Below are 20,263 nucleotides of genomic sequence, written 5' to 3'. Positions count from 1 at the left end.
TTTACGAAGAATAAAAGCTTTCTTTTTTAAAATGTGGATATTGATGTGGGAATGGTGCAAGTACATTTATATATTAAATTCGGCCAATCTTATAATTGAATTTCTCAACCAGTAAAGAACCACCATATAAACTATTAGACCAATCGCAGGCGTCTATTTTCCAAGGACCAATCAAAATGCTCCCAAGTGTAGTCCTTCCGCAGTTACTCTGATATATCTCTGACGTATCGCGACTACGGAAATCTGCCGGAGAAAGGGTGTCCAGCGTGATCCGATGGATCTTGTTTACAGTGAAAAGTTGGGGGAAGTTTAAGTGTCGCAGTGACTTAATCGAGTGTCATCTAGTGTCACTTAAGTTCCGTTTATCGCGACACAACACGAATGGCGGCGGACCGCGCTCCAGCGGCGCTTCTTCTTCTTACCTGGAGTTAGATGATCATGGTTGACATGCTGTAGCTAATCGATAAGCTGCACTGTATATGTCGGAGGTTTGACTGTTTTAAGGCTGCGGACATGAAGACGTTCAGGTTTCCCTCTCGACACGGATATGCCGTTGAGATATCCCCCTTTCTGCCTTGCAGACTGGCGTGTGCTACGTCTCAGCACTATGGCATCGCAGGTGCTGACGCGCTACGGCCCGATCGATCGCGCAGCGTCTGTAACTAGGATTGCTGAAGGCTGATCCCTTACCAGTGCATGGCCTTCAGTTAAACATGTTTCAGTGACAATTCGTGAAGGAAGATGGATACTAATATTCCAGTAACATGTAAAGATATGATGCAGCCATAGACACAGTTACGTGTCATTTATACCTAAGTAATTTCTTGGTCAAATACAAATTTTAAAAGCTGAAAATGGTTTCATGATATATGTTGGCTGCGGTCAGATATATTTATATCTACATTACTACATAATACAGGGTTATTGTTAGTTATATTAATAATTTACGATGACTTACGTTCATAATGAAGGATGGGGTGTTTAATGTTTTAATTTACATTTTAACGGAGAGAACTATGTGAATTTGAGCGATGTTTGCAGACTGAGGATGAAGCTGACGAGGGCTTGTTCGTTCAGGATGTGGGACACTTCTGGTGCTGGATCAGGATGAAGGTGGTATCAAGCTCATTAGGAGGTAAAAACGTTGTTATCCTGTCAGTATGAGAGGTTTGCTTATATTCTGAATATTTGCCATGATTTGTATAATTTGCTATATACAGTGGACCCTCGAGTTACGACCGGCCTGACATACAAACAACTTGGGTTACGACCAAAATTTTAGTTTTGACTTACGACCAAAGTCTTGAGTTACGACCCGAATGCCGGTCGAGGCCAAAATGTGCATCCGCTTGTGCGGCTGTAAACAAAGAGCCGAGATGCCTGAGAGGCGTCTGTACGCATCAGTCTGTCGGTCAGTGCGTTGCTTTATATAATTAATGTCACTCATTACTATCAAAGTGGCCTCAAAAAAATCTAGAAGATAAGGAAGAGAAGGTAAAGAAACCAATCACAATCGAAAAGAAGGAAATTGAGCAGAAATATGAGTGGAGTTCGTGTGACCGATCTCCCTAATATGTACAGCATGTCTAAATCCACCATCTCGACAATCTTACAAAGAAAAGATTTGTATAAGGAAGTAAGTTTCTAGATGAGGTAGAAAGGCTATTATTAGTGTGAATAAAGTACAATTAGTGTGTGAGTACAATTATTGGTGTTTCTGGTAAATTACGCACATCATACAACCCTTTTTTATTATGAAATGGTTAGGTAAGGGGTGCTTTGGGTGGTTCAGGGCGCATTATGGGTATTTCCATGATTTCTTATGGGGGAAAATAGTCTTGAGTTATGACTAGCACTTACAAACGAATTGAGTTCGTAAGTCAATGGTCCACTGTGTTTTAAAGGAATAGTTATTCCGAAATGACCTGCATCCACAAGGATCACTTGCATTAATTGCACTTGCATTATCATTTGATACTCTTGCAGTTTTGACTGGAACGATGGGCTATTTGACGTCACGTGGAGCGAGAATAACGAGCATGTGCTGGTGACAGGGGCCGGGGACGGATCTGTGCAGGTGTGGGACACTGCGAACCCCCGCGGCCCCCTGCAAGTGCTAAAGGAGCATGCACAGGAGGTGGGCACCCTGGTCCTGGTCCCCCTCCCCTCCTCCCTGCCCCCCTTTGGTCCTAGGTTATCCATGCTTCAGCTTCGCTTGGTCGAGCCGGTTTAGACTGGAAGGAACCGGTGCCACTGGAGGCCCGAGTTCCTGCAGGAACCTTCCTGTTGTGCACTTGACCCAATTACTGGAAAGGAAGTAGTCTTTTCGGCTGTGTGACGCCACAGAGCTTAGCAGTTTGTTGAATGCCCTATTTAACCTTGACTGCGATCAGTCCTGGTATGTAGCATTTTACCAAAATGATGTTTTACGTTATTTCACTGAGGAGGCAAAACTTAGGGGCAACTTAGCTAATGAAAATGATCCCTTGTGTCCACAATGGGTCGTCTTGGTCTTTACCCTGTTACCGTGCATTTGAGAAGGTAGTGGTCTTGCTTACAGGTTTGGGACTTTGAATAGCACGTCCACTCGGCATGTGTGGAGGCTGTACGTTCTCTCTGTCAATGGAGGGTCCTCCCACAGTCCAGAGGCATAGAGTCAGGCTAATATATAACCTGCTCCTGGTCGGACGAATCTCTTGAGGAGACCCCTTCCCAAAGTCTATATCTTTCTAGCTACAAGCCTGCCAGAGGGGTATGTTTGTGTGTGTGGGGAGCTGCAGCCCCCATCTTGTGCCCACTGCTGCCAGGAATAGGCGCCCTGATTTGGATGAGCATTTGGAAGTAGATTGGGTAGCTTATTTGGGGTTGGTGTTAGCGAATGATACGTCGTCACATGATACGTACAGCTCTTACGTAAAGCGTGCCAGTGAAGCCTGTAACACCCCCCCCCCCCCCCCCCCCATGCAGGTGTACAGCGTGGACTGGAGCCAGGTACGGGGCGAAGCTCTGCTACTGTCCGGCTCGTGGGACCACACTGTTAAAGTGGTGAGTGCCCCCTCCCCCTCCAGTTTCATAAAAACATGCATCTTGCTGATCTGTAGAGTCAGCGACCCACTTGTCTAAATTGCTGCACTTTTCATAATTAGGCCCGTCCGATCTGTTTTCATAGTGGGACTTGGAGCGGCCCCAGTCACTGTGCACCTTCAGGGGCCACGAGGGGGTCGTCTACAGCACAGTGTGGTCCCCCCATCTCCCCAGCTGCTTTGCCTCTGCTTCAGGTGGGTGTACCTGTGTCAGCTGCGCTCTGTCATTTGTTAATTTGCATCCTTTGGTGATACCCAAAGCGGCCACATGGTGTCACTAAAGGGCTTCGAAGCCTTGAGGTCCGGAACGCTGAACAATCAAGTCTGGTCAAAGCTGAGTCCGAGCAGTGTGACTAACAGCACAGCTCTGATTACGGACGGGTGTATTGTTTATAAAAACTGCCTGTCCATTTAAAATGGGAAGTTCTGAATGTCACTGTTACAGGCAGCCCAGTGCTTTGTTTGGCAAGGACCTGTTGGTGGATTCACCTTAAATGCTGGTAAATTAAAAATATTCTGATTCAAAGGGTTCCCATTGATTAAAGTGGTATTAACTGGGTCTTTGTGGAATTAAATTGTTTGTTCCTGTATTTTTAGGTGTGTTTGGTAGTTAGGAGGGCTGGTGAGATGTTAATTTATATAGAAATAAGATCTAAATGTATGTTATAATTTCAGTTCAGAACAGACCAGAAACAGACCGTACAGTTAAACCTGTTCTGTTGCATCCTTCTCGTGTGATTTTTGCATTCTTTTCTCTGTAATATTATCTGCATTTATTAAATCATGTAGATGAGCAGCTTTCAGGTTGTCTACATTGTAAGAATCTTTAAGGTTTCACATTTTTCATGCCTGTACAGATTTATTTGTTCTGCATCAGTGTGATATTAAATTGGCTTGCATATATCTCTATTCATACCTTACTGCTATAAAACCTTCCACACTTGCTGCTTCAAACTGCCTCTCTTGCCAGTTCATTAATTTTTAAGACACTGGGTTTTGTTGTGAATTTCAGTAAGATGAATTAAGGGTAGACAAGGTCAATGCAGTCCTTTTGTCACTCATAAAAGTGCAGTGGTTGAGTTCTGTAGTAAAGCTCTATAGCAGTGTATCCCAGTCCGGTCATCCGGGACCCGCAGACAGTCCCTGTTTTCACTCCCTCCCAGCTCCCTGTCAGACATTCCACATTTTTACTCCGGAGCTGGGAGGGAGCAAACTTGGATTGCTTGTGGGTCTCCTGGGACCAGATTGGGAAACACTGCTCTATATTACAATATAGAAAATCTCTGCATTGGCAGCTTCCCAGAAAGTCTATAGTCTTTCCCTTAGAAGATGACGAATGCTGAAATTCACAGCTGATTTTATGGAAAGCTTATGACAGCAGTCTCCTGCCTCATTTGTGGTGAGAGCCACTTCTACAGGGAGAATAAGTTGGGGAACTACATGTTTAAATCATTGTGGGGGGGGGGGGGGGGCAACCAGATGTGCACGTGCATAAGTCAAATAATAACTAAAATGAAATGTGATTGGTCATTTTTCTAAAAAGTGTTATGTGAGTCACTCATTGGCTCCCTGTGGGTCACGTATTGGCGACTGCTGTTCAATAGTCAGCTAGATGAGGTAGTGGGTATGAATTAGTGCATCATGGTTGAGCTGTATGCCTCGAGGGGAGGCTGTCTGCAGGCTGGCGCGTGTGTCCATGTGTACGTGCGTGTCTGTGAGTGTGCCACGCTCTGCAGTCATGTCACAGGTCTGCTCTCAGCTGACACGTGCTCTACAGCACCACCCTGTGGCTGTGGAGTGGACTGACAGCCAACAGGCTCTCCCTACTATCCTTGGTGTGACAAGAGGCAAAGGTGTGCCGAAGATGGTGGGGGGAGGGGGGGTGAATCATAGGTCCTGTCAAACAGAACGGTGGCCAAGATAATTATTGGTGGAAAAGCTATTTTTTTCCATTGTGCCTTCACTAGACGGTGCGAGTACCGCGGCGCTTCCCCGTGCTGTGATGTACGTGACAGGCATGCGGTGCTCCTGTCTGCTTTCGGGAACTGGCAGGGTCAGCGAGCACACTCAGGACCTCGGGGGAAGGCTGTTTCTTTGCCGGGAATGAGATTACTACATCTGCGAGATTCATGCCGCCTTAGAGGAGGCTGGCAATCAGCAGAGGCCTGCGGCCGCAAGGCATTGTGGGAAAGGGGGTGGGGTGCACGGGGTCCTACTTAGGTATGCCCCGTAAATCCCTTATGATGAAATTTCCCCCAAGACATCCTTAGATTTTCAATTTAACTTCAATTTACTCTAATTGTTTTTGTGGCATAACAACCCACATATAAGTATGTATCAGTTATTATGGTTGAGTTAGGTTATGGTGCGTTAACTCAGTGGTTGGTCTTCTTGCCTCACACCTCCAGAGACGCCTCCGTTCGGCGACATGCAGTTAGGCAACGGCTCTTTCCGAGTTGCTCCTGGAGTGTGATTTTTGTACCCTGCGAAAGACTGACATCCCGTCCGAGGTGCTTCCCGGCCTTGTGCCCTGTGTCACCTGCGATAGGCTTTTGCCCCCTAGGTGACTTTGACCAGGATAAACAAATAGAAAATGGAGGCTTGAAAACATGGGCTGCATTTTCATCGCCATTCGATTATCTGTAGCTCTTGCTCCTACATAACAGCTGTTGCTCGGCACAATGGATCTGCTGTTGGCCAATTGGATGTCTGTCAGGGTTCGTTTAGCCTAGCAGGCCTTGTCTCTCAGATGGAACGATAAGGCCCTACGACAGGGAAACCAAGAGAGGGACGGGCGGCCAGTCGCTTCCTGCCGTCACACGTGAGTCTCGAAGTGCCGCACGCAGCTGAAATCTCTGCAAAGGATCCGATTCGCCTTTAATTAAAGCTGTCAGCCGCCCCCTCACCACCCTGCCCCCCACCTCATACGACTTACAAATCAAGGGTGTCACCCTTCCCCGAGTTGTGGACATGCCTAATTCTCAGAATTGAAGTCACTTAATTTGAACAGAGCCGATACATCAATTATACAACTGCTTGTACTTTCCTTTCCCGTTCCAAGAAGGACAGATGCTGGTGAAGGGGGGAGTTAAATAAAATTATTTATTATTTATATAGTCGCTAGCATGTGTGTGTTTGAGAAAGCAGGGTCAGACTGGCAACTAGGGCCTTCCTTGAGGACCCAACGGTGACATCACTCTGCTGACCATGGGATTTGAACCGACGACCTTCTGATCACAATAACCTTAATGATGACCTGCTAACATTTTATACAGGGATATAAACAGCAACAGTCATGATTAGGTGATCCAGTAGTGTCTCCCTGATTGGTTGAAATTGGCTTAGCAGTGGTGTAACGCTTGAGGCCTAGGGGGTGGCTGATATTTACGCTGTTAGTCACGGCTGTGGTGGCCTAACGGGTTCGAGGTTCGGGATCCGTTTCCCAGACTGTTTGTGCAGACACCCTGGCTTCCTGCTGCTAGGTGGCTTGGCGCCCCTGAACGATCATTAGCGTGTGATCGCAAGCATGCGGGTCTGTCCTGCTCAGAGTCATGTCTATCCCAGTCCAAATGAGGAATGAAACCTCACAGCTCCCGATCCTCCCCTCTCTACCATGCTAACGTACCCCGCCTGTCTCTGCAGGAGACGGGACGCTCCGAGTGTGGGATGCGAAGGTGGGAGTGTCCAGGCTGGTGATCCCCGCCCACAATACTGAAATCCTCAGCTGCGATTGGTGCAAGTACGACCAGGTATCATCACTATCCCCCCACCCTTCCCGAGAACACCGTCTTGGGAGCTCTTCTGCACATTAGCATCCCAATAGCTCGTTCTCGGGTTTTACGGAGCATGACAGTGCCGCAGTACCGGCTCTCTTTGCCCCGTGAGGGTGATGTTCAGGGTTGGGGAAGCAGGCGTGTCGCAGTGTGTCCCTCCTCCCTCATCTGACCCTAGGACTCCCTGAAGGGAATGAGGAAGTTAGGCTGATTCCAAGGGCCCCTGAATGACAGGGTTCAGGGCCCGATTTGCTTTGGCCAGACCTCCCCTAATTCCCGGGGGTGCTGGTTAACCTGCAGGGTCCATTATCCAGTGTCCATGTCTCTGAATGGGTCAGTATGCTATGTCCTGTAGGTAGACACCCAGGGTCATAGGTTCACAGCCCAAAAGTCCCTAAGAGGTGTTAATTAATGTGCAGTGCGCTTCTAAATCAGGGGTCCCCAGCTATTTATCCCCAAGGGTCAAATTCTAGTTGGTGACCAGTGGCGTATAGAGAGGAGCTTTACTGATCCTGCGATTGCTCCATGTTTTTGGGGGGGCGTGTCCAGAATGTGCTGGTGACGGGGGCGGTGGATTGCGGCCTTCGCGTGTGGGACCTGCGCAGTGCCCGGCAACCCCTGGCTGAGCTCCTGGGCCACTCCTATGCCATCCGGAGGCTCAAAGTGGGTACTGCGCCGCCTTGCATCTACACCAGGGGTGTCAAACTCCAGTCCTGGGGGGCCGGAACCCTGCACATTTTTTGGGTTTCCCCTCATTTAACACACCTGATTCAGCTCCTTGTGCTAATTACCACACAGCTCTAGAGCTGAAACATTTGTGGTGGAACAGGGGAAGAACTCCGGGAGTCTCTGCCCACATCCTGCTTAGTGTGGGTCTGTGTTCGAAACAGCACGTAGCTAGAGACTGATATGGATTTTCTGCTGAAGAATTAGTTCAGTTGAGTCCATGCCGGCTGCGACGATGGTACGTTCATTTAATTAGTGACCAGTTCGTTAAAGGGCTCCGACCTCTCCCAGTCATTTCTGAAGTGACATGTTAACGTTAAAGAAAAACGTTTCCCATCTCTGGGATAAATGAAATCGATACCTCCGACAGGAATTCAGCGTGTCACTCAAGTGACCTGGACATATATTGCACCTGTGTGCTTTTTGTGCTACGTTTCATAAACACGCATGGCCTTTTGTCTGTCGGGAAACAAAGAGCAAGATCATATGCAAGAGATATTTATTTCAGTTTTTTTCTTTTAAAAGATTACAGCACCCTTTCCCTGGGGCATTTTGCCCAGAATTTTGCTGTGTGTCACATGGTTTCTGTGTAGACGGTGAATTATTTACGCATATGCCTGTGTCAGCTGTTATCAGCAAAGATGCGCCCTGAGATGGTACACGGGTGAAAAAACCCAGCCTCAGCACCTTTATCTGGTTTGTTTACTGAACACGTACCTCTGTATGTTTAGCATTGTGTCGTGTTGCTGTCCTGCTGCTGCTGTATTGTACTGATTACCCCTCCCTACGTCCCCCCTAGTTCTCCCCATTTCACCGGAGTCTACTAGCTTCCTGCTCCTATGACTTCACCGTGAGGTAAGGCATCTCCGTATACCAGCATCTGATCCCGTTAGCTCTTTTAGCGGGAATAAGCGGCTAATTATGTTCGGCAAATTAGACACAATCACCGTCGGAGTTGTTAGTAATAAGCAATCAAAGGATTCAAAGGATTCCAGAGACTTATTGTCTTTTATACAATAACAGTACAATGAATGAATTTCTTGCACACTTCCCTGCAGAACGATATAAAACAAGGAAGATTTTCAATATGCATATAGTATTTACAATATACACGCAATATACAATATATAGTACTGTGTAAGTCTTAAAGAAAATGATGTTTAAATGATCTTCCTTATCCAGTTAAAAACCTCTCTTGAAGTCACCCCAGTATTTGCAGAAACCACCCAACACTCCCATGAGTTTTTTGACTCCGCCGCTAAGACACCATTTTGGCAAATCAATACCTCTTCAATTGATTAAGTTAATTAAGTGAGCTGGTTGTGAAATTTAATGAATACCATGGAATGGCTGAGGTGCCCCTGAGGAGATGTTTGGGAACTGAAGCGATGTTCATTTAGCCCTCCAGCAAGATATCTGTAACTTTTTGGAGAACAGGAGAAATTCCTGTTCGTTTTTATTGTGTTACTGTTAATTTGTTCTAATGTTAAATTGTGTTTTTTGTTCTGTGCACATGTACTTACTACCTAGCTAAATAGCCTTAAACATTTCCTTTAAGTGCCTAAGACTTTTGCACAGTACTGATGATAAACAGCACTGGTTTGCAATCCAGTCATCGGGGACCCCAAGCCAGTCTGCATTTTTGCTGTCTCCCAATTCCCAGGGACTTGGCAGGGTGGAGAAACATGGACTGTCTGGGGGTCTCTGAGAAGCACTGATATAGGGTATACAAAACACGCTAGTAGAACACGCTAGGTTGTCAGTGTTTTAATTGGTCCTTTCTTTCGACTGCGCGCTGTAGATGTTTCCACTGACATTTTTGGAAAGGTCAGTCCCGACGCAGCGGCGTGCATGGGAGGCAGCCGTGTGCCGGGGGCGTTAAACGTCGCAATCTCACCAGCTCTTAATTTCAAGCTAGAGTGGTTTGTTTTCTCCTAAAGGAAGTGCCCTGCGAGAGAGTGAGCTCTTAACCACAGAGCTGGTCTCTGAGGGAAATAAAGGGCGGGGGGGGGGGGGTGTCCCGGGGGGTGCGGTCCCGGAGGTTAATTCAATGAGTTTTGTTGTGCATCAGAACGTATGCGTCACATCTAAGGGTTGGATTTCCCCAGAGCGCTGATGAGTGTGCTCTTAAAAGGGCTCTGTACCAGCGCCCCCCACCCCCTTCCGACAGTGTTGGGAGATTCCGGCACTTTCCATCAGTCTGGCTTCACCCTGCATATAAACGTGCAACAGCGACAGTGACGTCTTTAAATGGACAGAGCTCAGAGTAATGTTCTTTTAATCAGTTGTCGTGATGATTGTACGGAAGGAGCGAGTTTATTAAAGAGCCTAAATGAACAAACAGTGCTAAGCGACCCGCAGTGGACTCTTCCACCTCACAGGCCCTATAAAACACCTGTTAGAATCAGATAAATGATTTCTGATTGCGGGCAGTGAAAAGTAATTTCCTCCCTTGGTTTGGTCCGATGGCAGGAAGCGGCCAGTCGTCATGGGAACTGTTTGTTCTGGAACGTCGAATGAATTTAGGAGCCCCAGCGACACGTGGATGGAAAATAAGCCCTGGATGTCAGCATCCCCTGTCCCTGTGGTCACAGTGTACCTGTGCCCCCCCCAACCCCTCCCCCACCCCGCCCGATTAAAGTGCTGTGCCCCGCCCACTCTCCTGGACCGCAGCCATTGCTCAGTGACCGCTTCTGCGCTGATGAGTCACCCAGGGAAGGATGCAGCAGGTGTTTTAATCACAGCACGTCCCGCACGCTGCTGCAACATTTCCTGCGGCCTGCGCTTGCCACTGACCATATGCTGGCCCATCCGGGGGAGGGCAGCCCATCACAGGGCAGCTAGTGACGAACGTGCAGGTGCCCCCCCCCCCCCCGACGCGTGTGCAGAAACGCACCTGCTCCCACACGCTGGTCTCCTCGCCCAGCTCCACGTGCCCCGCTGGGGGCCCTTTCACTGTGTCAGACGCCGCTGTTTACATGAGATTAAATGTCCTGCTCCATTGAGAGGGTGGCTGAAGACCTTGGGTTACCATGGTGCACTGAAACAGCTAATAGGCCCTTAATTAAGAGGCCCAGCCTGATGGGGGGGGGGCGCTCAGTGCACGCATTAGGCCGTGTTATTTATGCTTTGTTACTGAGGATATTGCTTGCTTTTCCTGAATGGAAACTCCACCCCCTCCTCCACCATCATTGCCCCAGTGGAAATTTGTTCTACCTTCCCGTGAAAATAAGTATCTGTGCTAAGCTCATCGATTCCAATTCAAGCTTCTTCTTTATAGAAGGCCTGTATTTTATGGTCATCCCCCTCCGCAGAGATTGCTTTGCGATGTGCCCTCTGCTTTCAAATGTACGATCGAAGGCTGTTAGGGTGGTTTTTATGTTTTATGTTTGCAGCATTCACATGATTACATTTTATTTTAGCTTTACCATGTGTGTGTGGCTGTACTGTGTGGAAGTCTTAGACAAGGATAATGTTTAATAATCTTTGCGTTGGTATAAAACTGATATGTCTGTAACAGGGTGTCAGCTTAGCAACCATCCAATGCACCAGTGCATCTTTTGACTTGACCACTAGCAGAATCAATGGCTAATCAATACCTCATTGAGTTCTTCAATTAATTAAGTTAATTAAGTGAGCTGGTTATGAAATTTAGCAAATATATGGAATGGCTGAGGTGCCTCTGAGGAGATGTTTGGGAACTGAAGCGGTGTTCATCTAGTCGTCCAACAAGATATCAGTAACTTTTGAGAGAACAGAAGAAACTCTTGTCAGTTTTTATTGCTGTTAATTTCTGTACGTTAAATTGTGTTTTTTCCTGAGCGAAAATACATTTGCTACCTCAGTAGCTTACATTCAACAGCTTTGACTATCCAAGACTTTTGCCCAGTACCATTTGTGTTTAATTATTTGTTGAAATCACAGATGTCATATATTTTTGTCCCCTCCTATGTGCGACGCTTAAAGCTTTGTGGGAAGTTACTGGTCTGAGGCTCAGTAGCCCACCCCCCCCCCCCCCCCACACACACTCCCATCAGCCCCCGTAACCAGCATCTTGGCCACATGGTGTCCCAGTGTTGGCATAAATCCTCTCCTAATGTATTTGTGCAAGTCAGGGGTACATATATTTTTTCTTCCCAAGGAATTGATTTAATTACATTTCCAGAGTGGATGGGTCTGTCTCAGCAGGCAGTGTTTGCGGCTGAGGGGGGTGGGTGCTGTGTCAGGGTTTTGGGTGCGTGCCCGTGCGCAGAGGGAAAGCCTTTCAATTAGCCTGATTGTGCCCCCCCGCCCCCCCAGAATCTGGGACTTCTCCCGGGCGCAGCCTCTGCTGGAGACTTTGGAACACCACACGGAGTTTGTGTGCGGCCTGGATTTCAACCTCCACATCCCCAACCAGGTAACCACCACATCCCCAACCCGGTAACCGCCACATCCCCAACCAGGTAACCGCCACATCCCAACCCCTCCCCCAGAGCCTACTCTCATGGCCGTGAGCTCAGAATGAGCTGAGCACGGACACGGAGCGTGACATGCAGCTGACATCCACAATTACCCAGTGCTGATGCGGTGCTGGGTGTTTCGCTTTAGCAGGAGTGCGCAGGAATTCCCTGAGATGTGAAGCCACCAGCTGCACGGTCATTATCCTCTGCGCTGCCTCCTTGGATACAGGCCAGAACCTGCCAGCTATAGCGGGAGCCTCTGCTGCCGTTTGCATCTGTTTGAAGCAGCAAATCGGCTTAAGAGTAATAGGTCACATGATTCCTTAAAGGAGAGTGATGCAGCAGTCAACGAGATGAGGAGGTACTGTCGTCCATAAGACATACAGGTCACCCATATTATCACACAGAGACACATCTGATCTGGGTGTCATTTCCAGGACATTGCATTGTGATTTCATGTCGAGCTTTTCCAGTATCTAAACTCCAACTCAACAGCCTGCCTAAACTCTCTCAGTACCGGGTGGTGGACAGCAGGTCATGTGATGCAGCTTGTCACTTTTGCTGTTGGCTTTTGACAAGCTGCTCCATTATGAACTTAGCTGTCCATTAGCGCCGCCTGTGGCCAGAGAGGGAACTGCATAGGCATTCAGAGTAATAGCTCTGTCACCAACTGAGATGGAAGGCTGGACAGGCACAGAGCCAGGGAGACCAATGCCAGCGTGATGGAGTCAAAAGACCAATCAAATAACCAATTTCAGCACTGAAATTACGGCCATTCTTCATAACTCCCGTGAGACTTGGCCCTTTTGTAAATAAGTACATTTGAATTTCAAATTGCATCCTTACCTCAGCAAAACACATGCAACTTGTACGTCTTATCAGGTCCGCTGAAGTTGAAGATTACATACAATGACAAGCGTCAGCTATCGGGCAACTAAGACTCGCCCTTTCAAGAGGGGCAATATTAATGTGGCTGGATGAGAGCTGTGGAGATATTCCTCGGAGAAGTGTTGGGGGTAGGAATTAACCCAATAGTACAGGCAGACCAATCTCATCTGCCCATCATTAACAACAAGTTAGGCTTGCACTGGTCACCGTCACGCTACCCTTCCAACCCAAACTCTGCCAAGGTGTTTATATGGCCCAGGCAGGAGTGGTGACATATGGGAAGATGGCGCCCCCCCTCATGTTTCTGTGTAATGACATCCTGAGGGATATGGAGAGGCAGCTCATTGATAAAGCCACACGACCTTCACAGCTGGCAAATCGAGGACAGTTTGGGGAAAACCCGAACATGTCCAAGTGCAAGCGATTCTTAGAGGTGCGGCCCCAGGAGATGATGCGGTCTCAGAGGGAGGGGCTCTGCACCGATTGGGCAAATCAGCAGTTCTCCCCCTGCCAATCCGAGGACCTGGATGCAGCCACCACACAGGGCGCCTACAGCCACCCCCCCCCCCAACCCCAGTTCTGCTAGCTCCGCACGACTGCTGTTGGGATTCAGCCCCAGACGTCACCGGCGATGGGCCGAGCCCTTTCTGGGACAACCCATCCAAAACCTCGCACACAACAACTGTGCCTCTGTAGCAGAAAGGAAGAATCCCAGAGCTTTCCACATCAACTCTGAGTTTTATGTCACACAAGTGTTTGTTACAAAAACTTAGCGGTAGATTTAGCGGTGTTACATGCCGTACGTTTTTGTTATGTGCCGTAAGATTTAGCGGTATTACATGCCGTACGTTTTTGTTACGCGACATAAGTTTTAGCGTGTCGCATGCTGTAAGGTTTTGGGGGCAGACATTCCTTTTTAGCTTCGACGATCACCGCGCAACCCTGCCCTGAGTTTCCGCCGCACTGCCCGACGGTCCACCCTTGCTCTCCTCCACGCATGTGGGATGGGGAGAGAGAACATATCTCTGAGACCTTTTCCTCAGTAACTCCCCGCAACGTGCTCTGCTGTGCTGACCTGTTCTTTAAGATGAGGGCCACAGGAGGTACACCTGGTGTGTGATTCCCATTGCCTCCCTGCGTCTTCCTCCTCTCCCTTCCCCCTTCCTCTCCTGCAGCCTCAGTGTCCCCTCCCCTCCCCCCAGCCCCCCATGCACCTCCTCCCGTCTTGACTTTCCCATAGAATAGATGTTAACGCAGGCCGTTTAATCTCGATGGATGACTCAGCCTGACTGGCAATGAAGCCGCAGGAGCTCTTTGCTGTGGTACTGGGGGATAATGAACAACCCCCTTCCCCCCCCCCCCCCCCCCCACACCTTCCCGCGCAGAGGATAAAGCTGAATGAAACAGCGGAGGCCCCAGTCGTAAGGGGGGTTCACCTACGATAAAACGCCAATGTTTTCTATCGCTATTCAGCCCCGTGCAGCTGATCTCTCTTTTGACAGGAGTGATGCCTCTTTGACAGGACCTGCTGTCACTGGCGTTTGGTGACCGCGACAGGAGTGTGTGTTTTTGGCACACCTGGCTATCAGTGCTATACTCACAGTGCGGCTCCAGTCACCAAAGTGTGGGAAAAGAACGTGGCTTCGTAACCTGCTGGTTCCCGGCTTTTGTACCCTTGAGTAACCTGCACAACTACATAAAAATTTGCAGCCGTATGGGTATAAATTGTAAGGCGCTTTGGATAAATGTCAGCTAAGAAACGAAATGTAAATCCAGCTGCCTGTTCTATTAGCTAAGCTGCACCCCATGGCAGTTATTTAAAACGTAGTGGATGCATGAGGCTGCCGATCAGCTTTGCCTAGTGCCTCAGTGTATGTTTTAACGACTGTCAATCCTCATAAACGCGAAAAGTATCACAGTTCATTTATGGCCCTGTTACACCATGTCGGTTTAACGCTGAGCTGGCCCTCTCTGCTGGAAATACTTGTGCCACACGCCTTGAGGCTGTGGTGCGATCGCCAGGTTGGAAGAATAATCGCCTTAGCGTTGGAGCTTGTGATCTCGCGTCACGTGGAACACCCCCCCCCCAAACAAAATAATACATATAAATCACCATTTGTTCTGCCTAGTTTTACCACAAAAGCTGACCTGATCGATTTATCAATTTCCAGTAAGACCCTGCTCTCAGCTTTCCCACCCCCTATTTTTTCCCCATAGGTTCTGGTGCCTCTGGATTAGTCAGACCGATCAATGCGCCCTGAGTATAAGTTTAACAATTAAGCGTGATGGGGGGCAGTGAGAATGACTGACTGTGTGAAGCACTGGTATTAACCATTCCCTGGAGACTGACTCAGTGCCACTGACACCAGCAAGCACCTCCGGCACATTCGACTGGCCATCGCCATCAATCCGTCCGAATATTACTGGTGATGATTCTTAAGCAGCAGGTGTCAGGCTTAAAGCCTTGATTCGGCCGTGTCTGCGCTAGATTGTGCTTTAACACATTCTCTTGTCCCCAGGAGATTTTCCCATTAATGTATTTATGTTTACAGATGGAAACTGACTCTACGACTCTCCTGCGCTCCTCTCTGAGTTTCATTCATTTACGATTGCAGGTGGCGGACTGTGCGTGGGATGAGACTGTGAGGACGTACATCCCAGCGAGCCTGGCCGACCTTCAGCCGTGCCCCGACTAGGGAGGCGGCCGCTGGGGGGGCACCACAGACTCGTCGCGGTTCCAGTCGCCGGCAGCACTTTGCCAAAGACTTACTGCAGCTCTCTTAATGATGCTATTAAGTGGAGCCTTGGGAGTAGCTTTGTGGAGATGAATGAGGCCGATGGCGTAATGTACGCCATGTCCTCCGCATATGTAACTCTACAGGTGCCGCATGCGGTCTCGCCTGCTTTTTATTCCTTGTTGAAAGGTGTTCGATAAATTTCCCCCGTTTATTCTAATGGCGTTTGATGACATCCATGTCTGCTATATGATTACTTTTAAATGCCGTGTCCTTTCGGCTAAATGGTTTACCAAGTCTGGTAGAACATAAGGGAAGTAGACTAATTACACAACTGTGTAAAAAAAACAAAACAATAAAATCCCCTTCTTTCCATGCTGGGTGCAGTGTGCATGGTGTTTCCTCAGGTTTCAGGTTCACTATATTGAGTACAAGGTTGTGGAACATGGAGAGGTGTGGATTATTCTTTGTGTGCTTTGAGATTCGTTGCAAGATCGTTTTGTTAAATTTCAGGTAACGAGAAAATGCTGGTTGAATTTTATTCTCAAACAGGCTGTATATGATCCCTGCTTAAAAAATTATTAAAAGTCCTGCATCGTGCTCAGACATTTGTGGTTGTGACCTGAGAACATTTGCATCAATAAATCTGCCATCACGTTGTCTGGGGTGAGGTTGAGGTTTTCACGGCCGGTGAGAGCGAGTGTCGTGCAGCGCAGCTCATTTCACAAAGCATAAAGGATATAAGGTACAAACAAGCACCTAGATTATGATTCGTTTACATACATTTATGTATGTTAAGTTTAAACAAACGAAATATGCTGTAAGTCATCTCCACGCAGATGTTTGCTTATTATCATCAGGCTATTATTTAATAATTTGCCTTGTCAGTCTGTAGAAGCGTAGACCTACTTCTGCTTTGGTTTTCAGTCTTACGCGGTTACAATTAAATCACAAAGTAGAAAAATAATGACCATAAATTATATTGTTGCATTTTTTGACCCCACTATTATATAATATATAACTGACTTCAAAAACTTTCCCGGATAAAGTTACATTAGAGGAGCTCGTATGGGCAGCGTAATTTCTTGTGTAATTACGGAAATAGGTGCTTTTTATGTGGGGAAAGTTCGTCAAAGTGAGTGAAAGGATTAAAGAAGGTTGGTATCCTGGATAATGGAAGTGGCGCTGCGGCGAATTGTCCGCATTCGCTTTCGGCGAAAGCAGCAAAGCGAGCCACCCTCATCCTGCGCAGAAGGAGTGGGGGGGATGTATCATTGGGTTATACCCCACACAAGCCTCGTCCGAGCACTGCTGGGTTCACGAGCGAAGAAATGGAGATTGAAGTTCCTAATTAAATAAATGAAAACGGCGCAGCTTCGCCGTTGAATCAAATGCGTCAGCAGGTCGAAGCTTCCCCCCCCCCATCTTTTTGACCATGACTCTGCTTAAGTGGACCTCCTTTACATAAACGCCACTGTTTGCCAATTGATTTCTGCCTGACATTAATAACTTGGACGTTTTTAGCTCTTTGCTCGAAGAGGGAGGTTTGTGTGACATTATACTGGGGGCTGATCGCACCGGTATCGCCGCCTCTGTTACACTTGCGGGACTGAGATTAATTTAAAGGAACCATGGAAGTTTGCAAAGGTCGTTTACTGGGCATTTCGGTGGCAGTGGCGCACGGAGTTTTCTCGGGATCGTTAAATATTTTGTTGAAATTTCTCATAACGACTTACAGCTTCAGGTACATCACCCTCATCCAGTTCCTGACCAGCGGCACTGCGGCGATCTCACTGGAGCTGCTCCGGAGGTTCGGCAAAGTGGACGTACCTCCCTACAGCTTCAATTTAGCAAAAGTTTTCGCCAGCGTGTGCATCCTGTCCACGCTACAATCAACACTAACTCTTTGGTCCCTGAGGGGACTGAGCCTCCCTATGTATGTGGTTTTTAAACGCTGTCTGCCTTTAGTCACTCTAAGCATCGGCGTCTGCGTCTTGAAAAACGGGATCCCGTCCATCGGAGTGATAACGGCGGTGCTGATCACAACCGGGGGAGCCGCCTTAGCCGGTAATTCTGAATATTCTTGCTTTTAACTTATACTTAGTGCATGCGATGCGATATTTTAAATTGCGATTCTTTGAATACTGACCAAGCGTTTCGCGCATAGGGGTGTGGCAGTAAACTGCTTTAATCACTTTAGCGCATCTTAATTTACATTCATTCCTTTTGACAGTCTTGTACCTGCATACTCCCAGAAAAAAAGGTAAAAAAATGTACCTTTATGTCACTGGGGCTGTACCTTTATAAATGTACCTTTTAAGGTACAGAAATGTTCATCAGAGTCCATTTTTGTATCTTGAAAGGTACAATTATTTACAGCTATGGGTATAACTAACAGACGCTCGGGGGTACAACCTCAGTGACAACCTTAAGGTATTCATTTATACCGTTTTTCCAGAGAGTGTGTATTTATGGTTGCGTTTTCCTTTAAATGTGAAAGAAATGGGAAATAAATTGATGAGAAATTAATTGCTTTGTTCCTGGTGCTTTAAAGCGACAATTTAGAAACAAACAAAAAAGATAAAACATGACATATATAGAGGCAGGTGTTGTTATTTTGACCGGACACTCTTGTGTGACGTGGTTTTCCCTCAGGAGCGGGAGACCTTACTGGGGACCCTTTTGGCTACGTGACTGGTGTCCTGGCTGTGATCATCCATGCGTCGTACCTGGTGCTCATTCAGAAGACCAGCGCAGACAGTGACTATGGTCCACTGACGGCTCAGTACGCCGTTGCCGTCACGGCGACCCCAGTGCTGCTCGTATGTTCATTCATCAGCATGGACGCTGTACACATGTGGTCATACTCCGGCTGGAGCAACCCATACATTACCTCTCTCTTCATAGCCTCCATTTTCATCGGTTGCGCCATGAACTTCACCACCCTCCACTGCACCTACATCAACTCGGCCGTCACCACCAGCTTCGTGGGAGTGGTCAAGAGCATCGCCACAATCACCGTGGGCATGCTGGCTTTCAGCGACGTGGAGCCCACTAACCTCTTCGTGGCCGGGGTCGTGGTTAACACCGTGGGCTCCATCACCTACTGTATCGTGAAGTATTTTGAGACCAAGAAGAAAAGTAACTACCAGGACTTGGAGGCGAGCAGCAAGGACCAGGAGCCGCCTGGCGAACCTTACACTGAAGAGAAAAGGCCAGGCGGGAACGCGGGCGACCAATCAGGTGACGTTGTTGACGTGACCAACCAAACAGAGTGTCCCGTGACAGAAAACGGCAAAACAGAATCCATCGAGCTGCAAAACTGGGTCAACCGTCCCAACGGCGAAACGAACAGCACGTCTTTCAGTGACACTTACGCAGGAGTGTGGCGCTCAATTCGCAACGCCAAGTTCTTCAAGAAGGACACGTTGATCGACAATGAGGAGCTACAAAGCCCCTAATGATAAATCTTTCTATTTTGAAAGGATGCATGTTCTGTTATTGTCATTTTTGGAATGACTAATCTGTTATTAACAAAAAATGTAGTCAACAGGTCGCCTGGGGTATATAGTTATTATTTTTTTTATCTTTAGCGGTTTATACAGTGCTACATATTTTTCATAAGTCTGACTTTGTACTCACTGCAGTGGGGAAACATTTTATACCGAAATATCAGTCAAAGATTTCAAATGCTTTTTAAAAACAAGTCATAATTATATAATAAAGAAAACAAAAGTATCAGTTCCTCCATGGGGTATGAATTTAGGAAATAGACTTTTAAATAAAATACTTGCATAATATGTTTACATGGGAAATTGAATTGGACATACAGGCATGCAAAATGCACTGACATGGTATGTTTTTTTTATTTTAAATTGTTAATGTACTGCATGTAAATGCCTGACAAGGAACTTGATATTACAGTTTTGGACAAATAAAGAGCAATACTGACCCCAGAATTAACGCATAATTCAAAGGAAATAGACTTATGTTGAAGTAAATCTGCACTGGGATGCTTCTCTCATTTCTGGGTCTCTGATATCGTGATATATGTTGACTACTTGATGTAATGTTCATCTTCTGTGTGTTTCTGATATTTGTGGACCAGGATAATTAATAATCAAGCATCACTGGCACAATGATTTATTTTTACAAAACAATATTAAAGTACAATTTTAATGTCCTGGGAGTTTTGCTGGAGTGTTGAACAACAATTCTGATTAAAGGTTTTGTTTCGCTTTCAAAGAAATCACTGATGATATTTATCTTCACTGGTATAGTGGAAAATTTTTGCTTTTTTGTTGAAGGAAATGTCATGGATTTAAATTATGGTTTTATTTTGCCATATTTCCAGTAATCGGGATATATGAGTGAGACTAGGTGTGCCTTGGGCTGTTTCCATTAAAGATTAAATGTATTAAAAGTACTTCTTTCTTACTAAGGCCAGAGGAGCTATTTAAACCTTTGCAGCTGAATAAATAGATATTGAAAGAAGCTTTTATGACTTTAGTTTTATACGTTACAGGAGATTCTGGGAAGAGGAAAGGGCTGATATGACACGGCAGAGCAGTTTCGGCAAAGTCCTTATCACTGGTCCCACCAGTTGGGGAGTATCT

General features: G+C 47.0%; 2 protein-coding genes across 2 annotated transcripts; both read left to right on the top strand.

The window, feature by feature from the left end:
* The first annotated feature begins 203 nt into the window (after nucleotides 1–203).
* pex7 (peroxisomal biogenesis factor 7) lies at nucleotides 204–16,022 on the top strand. The gene is made up of 10 exons (XM_049004580.1): nucleotides 204–619; nucleotides 1,078–1,135; nucleotides 1,987–2,137; nucleotides 2,968–3,045; nucleotides 3,170–3,278; nucleotides 6,726–6,832; nucleotides 7,406–7,519; nucleotides 8,382–8,437; nucleotides 11,882–11,981; nucleotides 15,528–16,022. Exons 1-10 carry the CDS (start codon nucleotides 514–516, stop codon nucleotides 15,606–15,608), a joined length of 960 nt encoding a protein of 319 aa, XP_048860537.1. The 5' UTR covers nucleotides 204–513; the 3' UTR covers nucleotides 15,609–16,022.
* Nucleotides 16,023–16,393: 371 nt separating this feature from the next.
* On the top strand, nucleotides 16,394–19,896 carry LOC125727694 (solute carrier family 35 member D3). Its single transcript, XM_049004579.1, has 2 exons — nucleotides 16,394–17,714; nucleotides 18,303–19,896. Exons 1-2 carry the CDS (start codon nucleotides 17,279–17,281, stop codon nucleotides 19,106–19,108), a joined length of 1,242 nt encoding a protein of 413 aa, XP_048860536.1. The 5' UTR covers nucleotides 16,394–17,278; the 3' UTR covers nucleotides 19,109–19,896.
* Nucleotides 19,897–20,263: the final 367 nt, after the last annotated feature.

This window comes from Brienomyrus brachyistius, unplaced genomic scaffold (genome assembly GCF_023856365.1).
Source record: "Brienomyrus brachyistius isolate T26 unplaced genomic scaffold, BBRACH_0.4 scaffold112, whole genome shotgun sequence".
Taxonomy (NCBI): domain Eukaryota; kingdom Metazoa; phylum Chordata; class Actinopteri; order Osteoglossiformes; family Mormyridae; genus Brienomyrus; species Brienomyrus brachyistius.
This window is presented reverse-complemented; position numbering and strand designations above follow the sequence as displayed.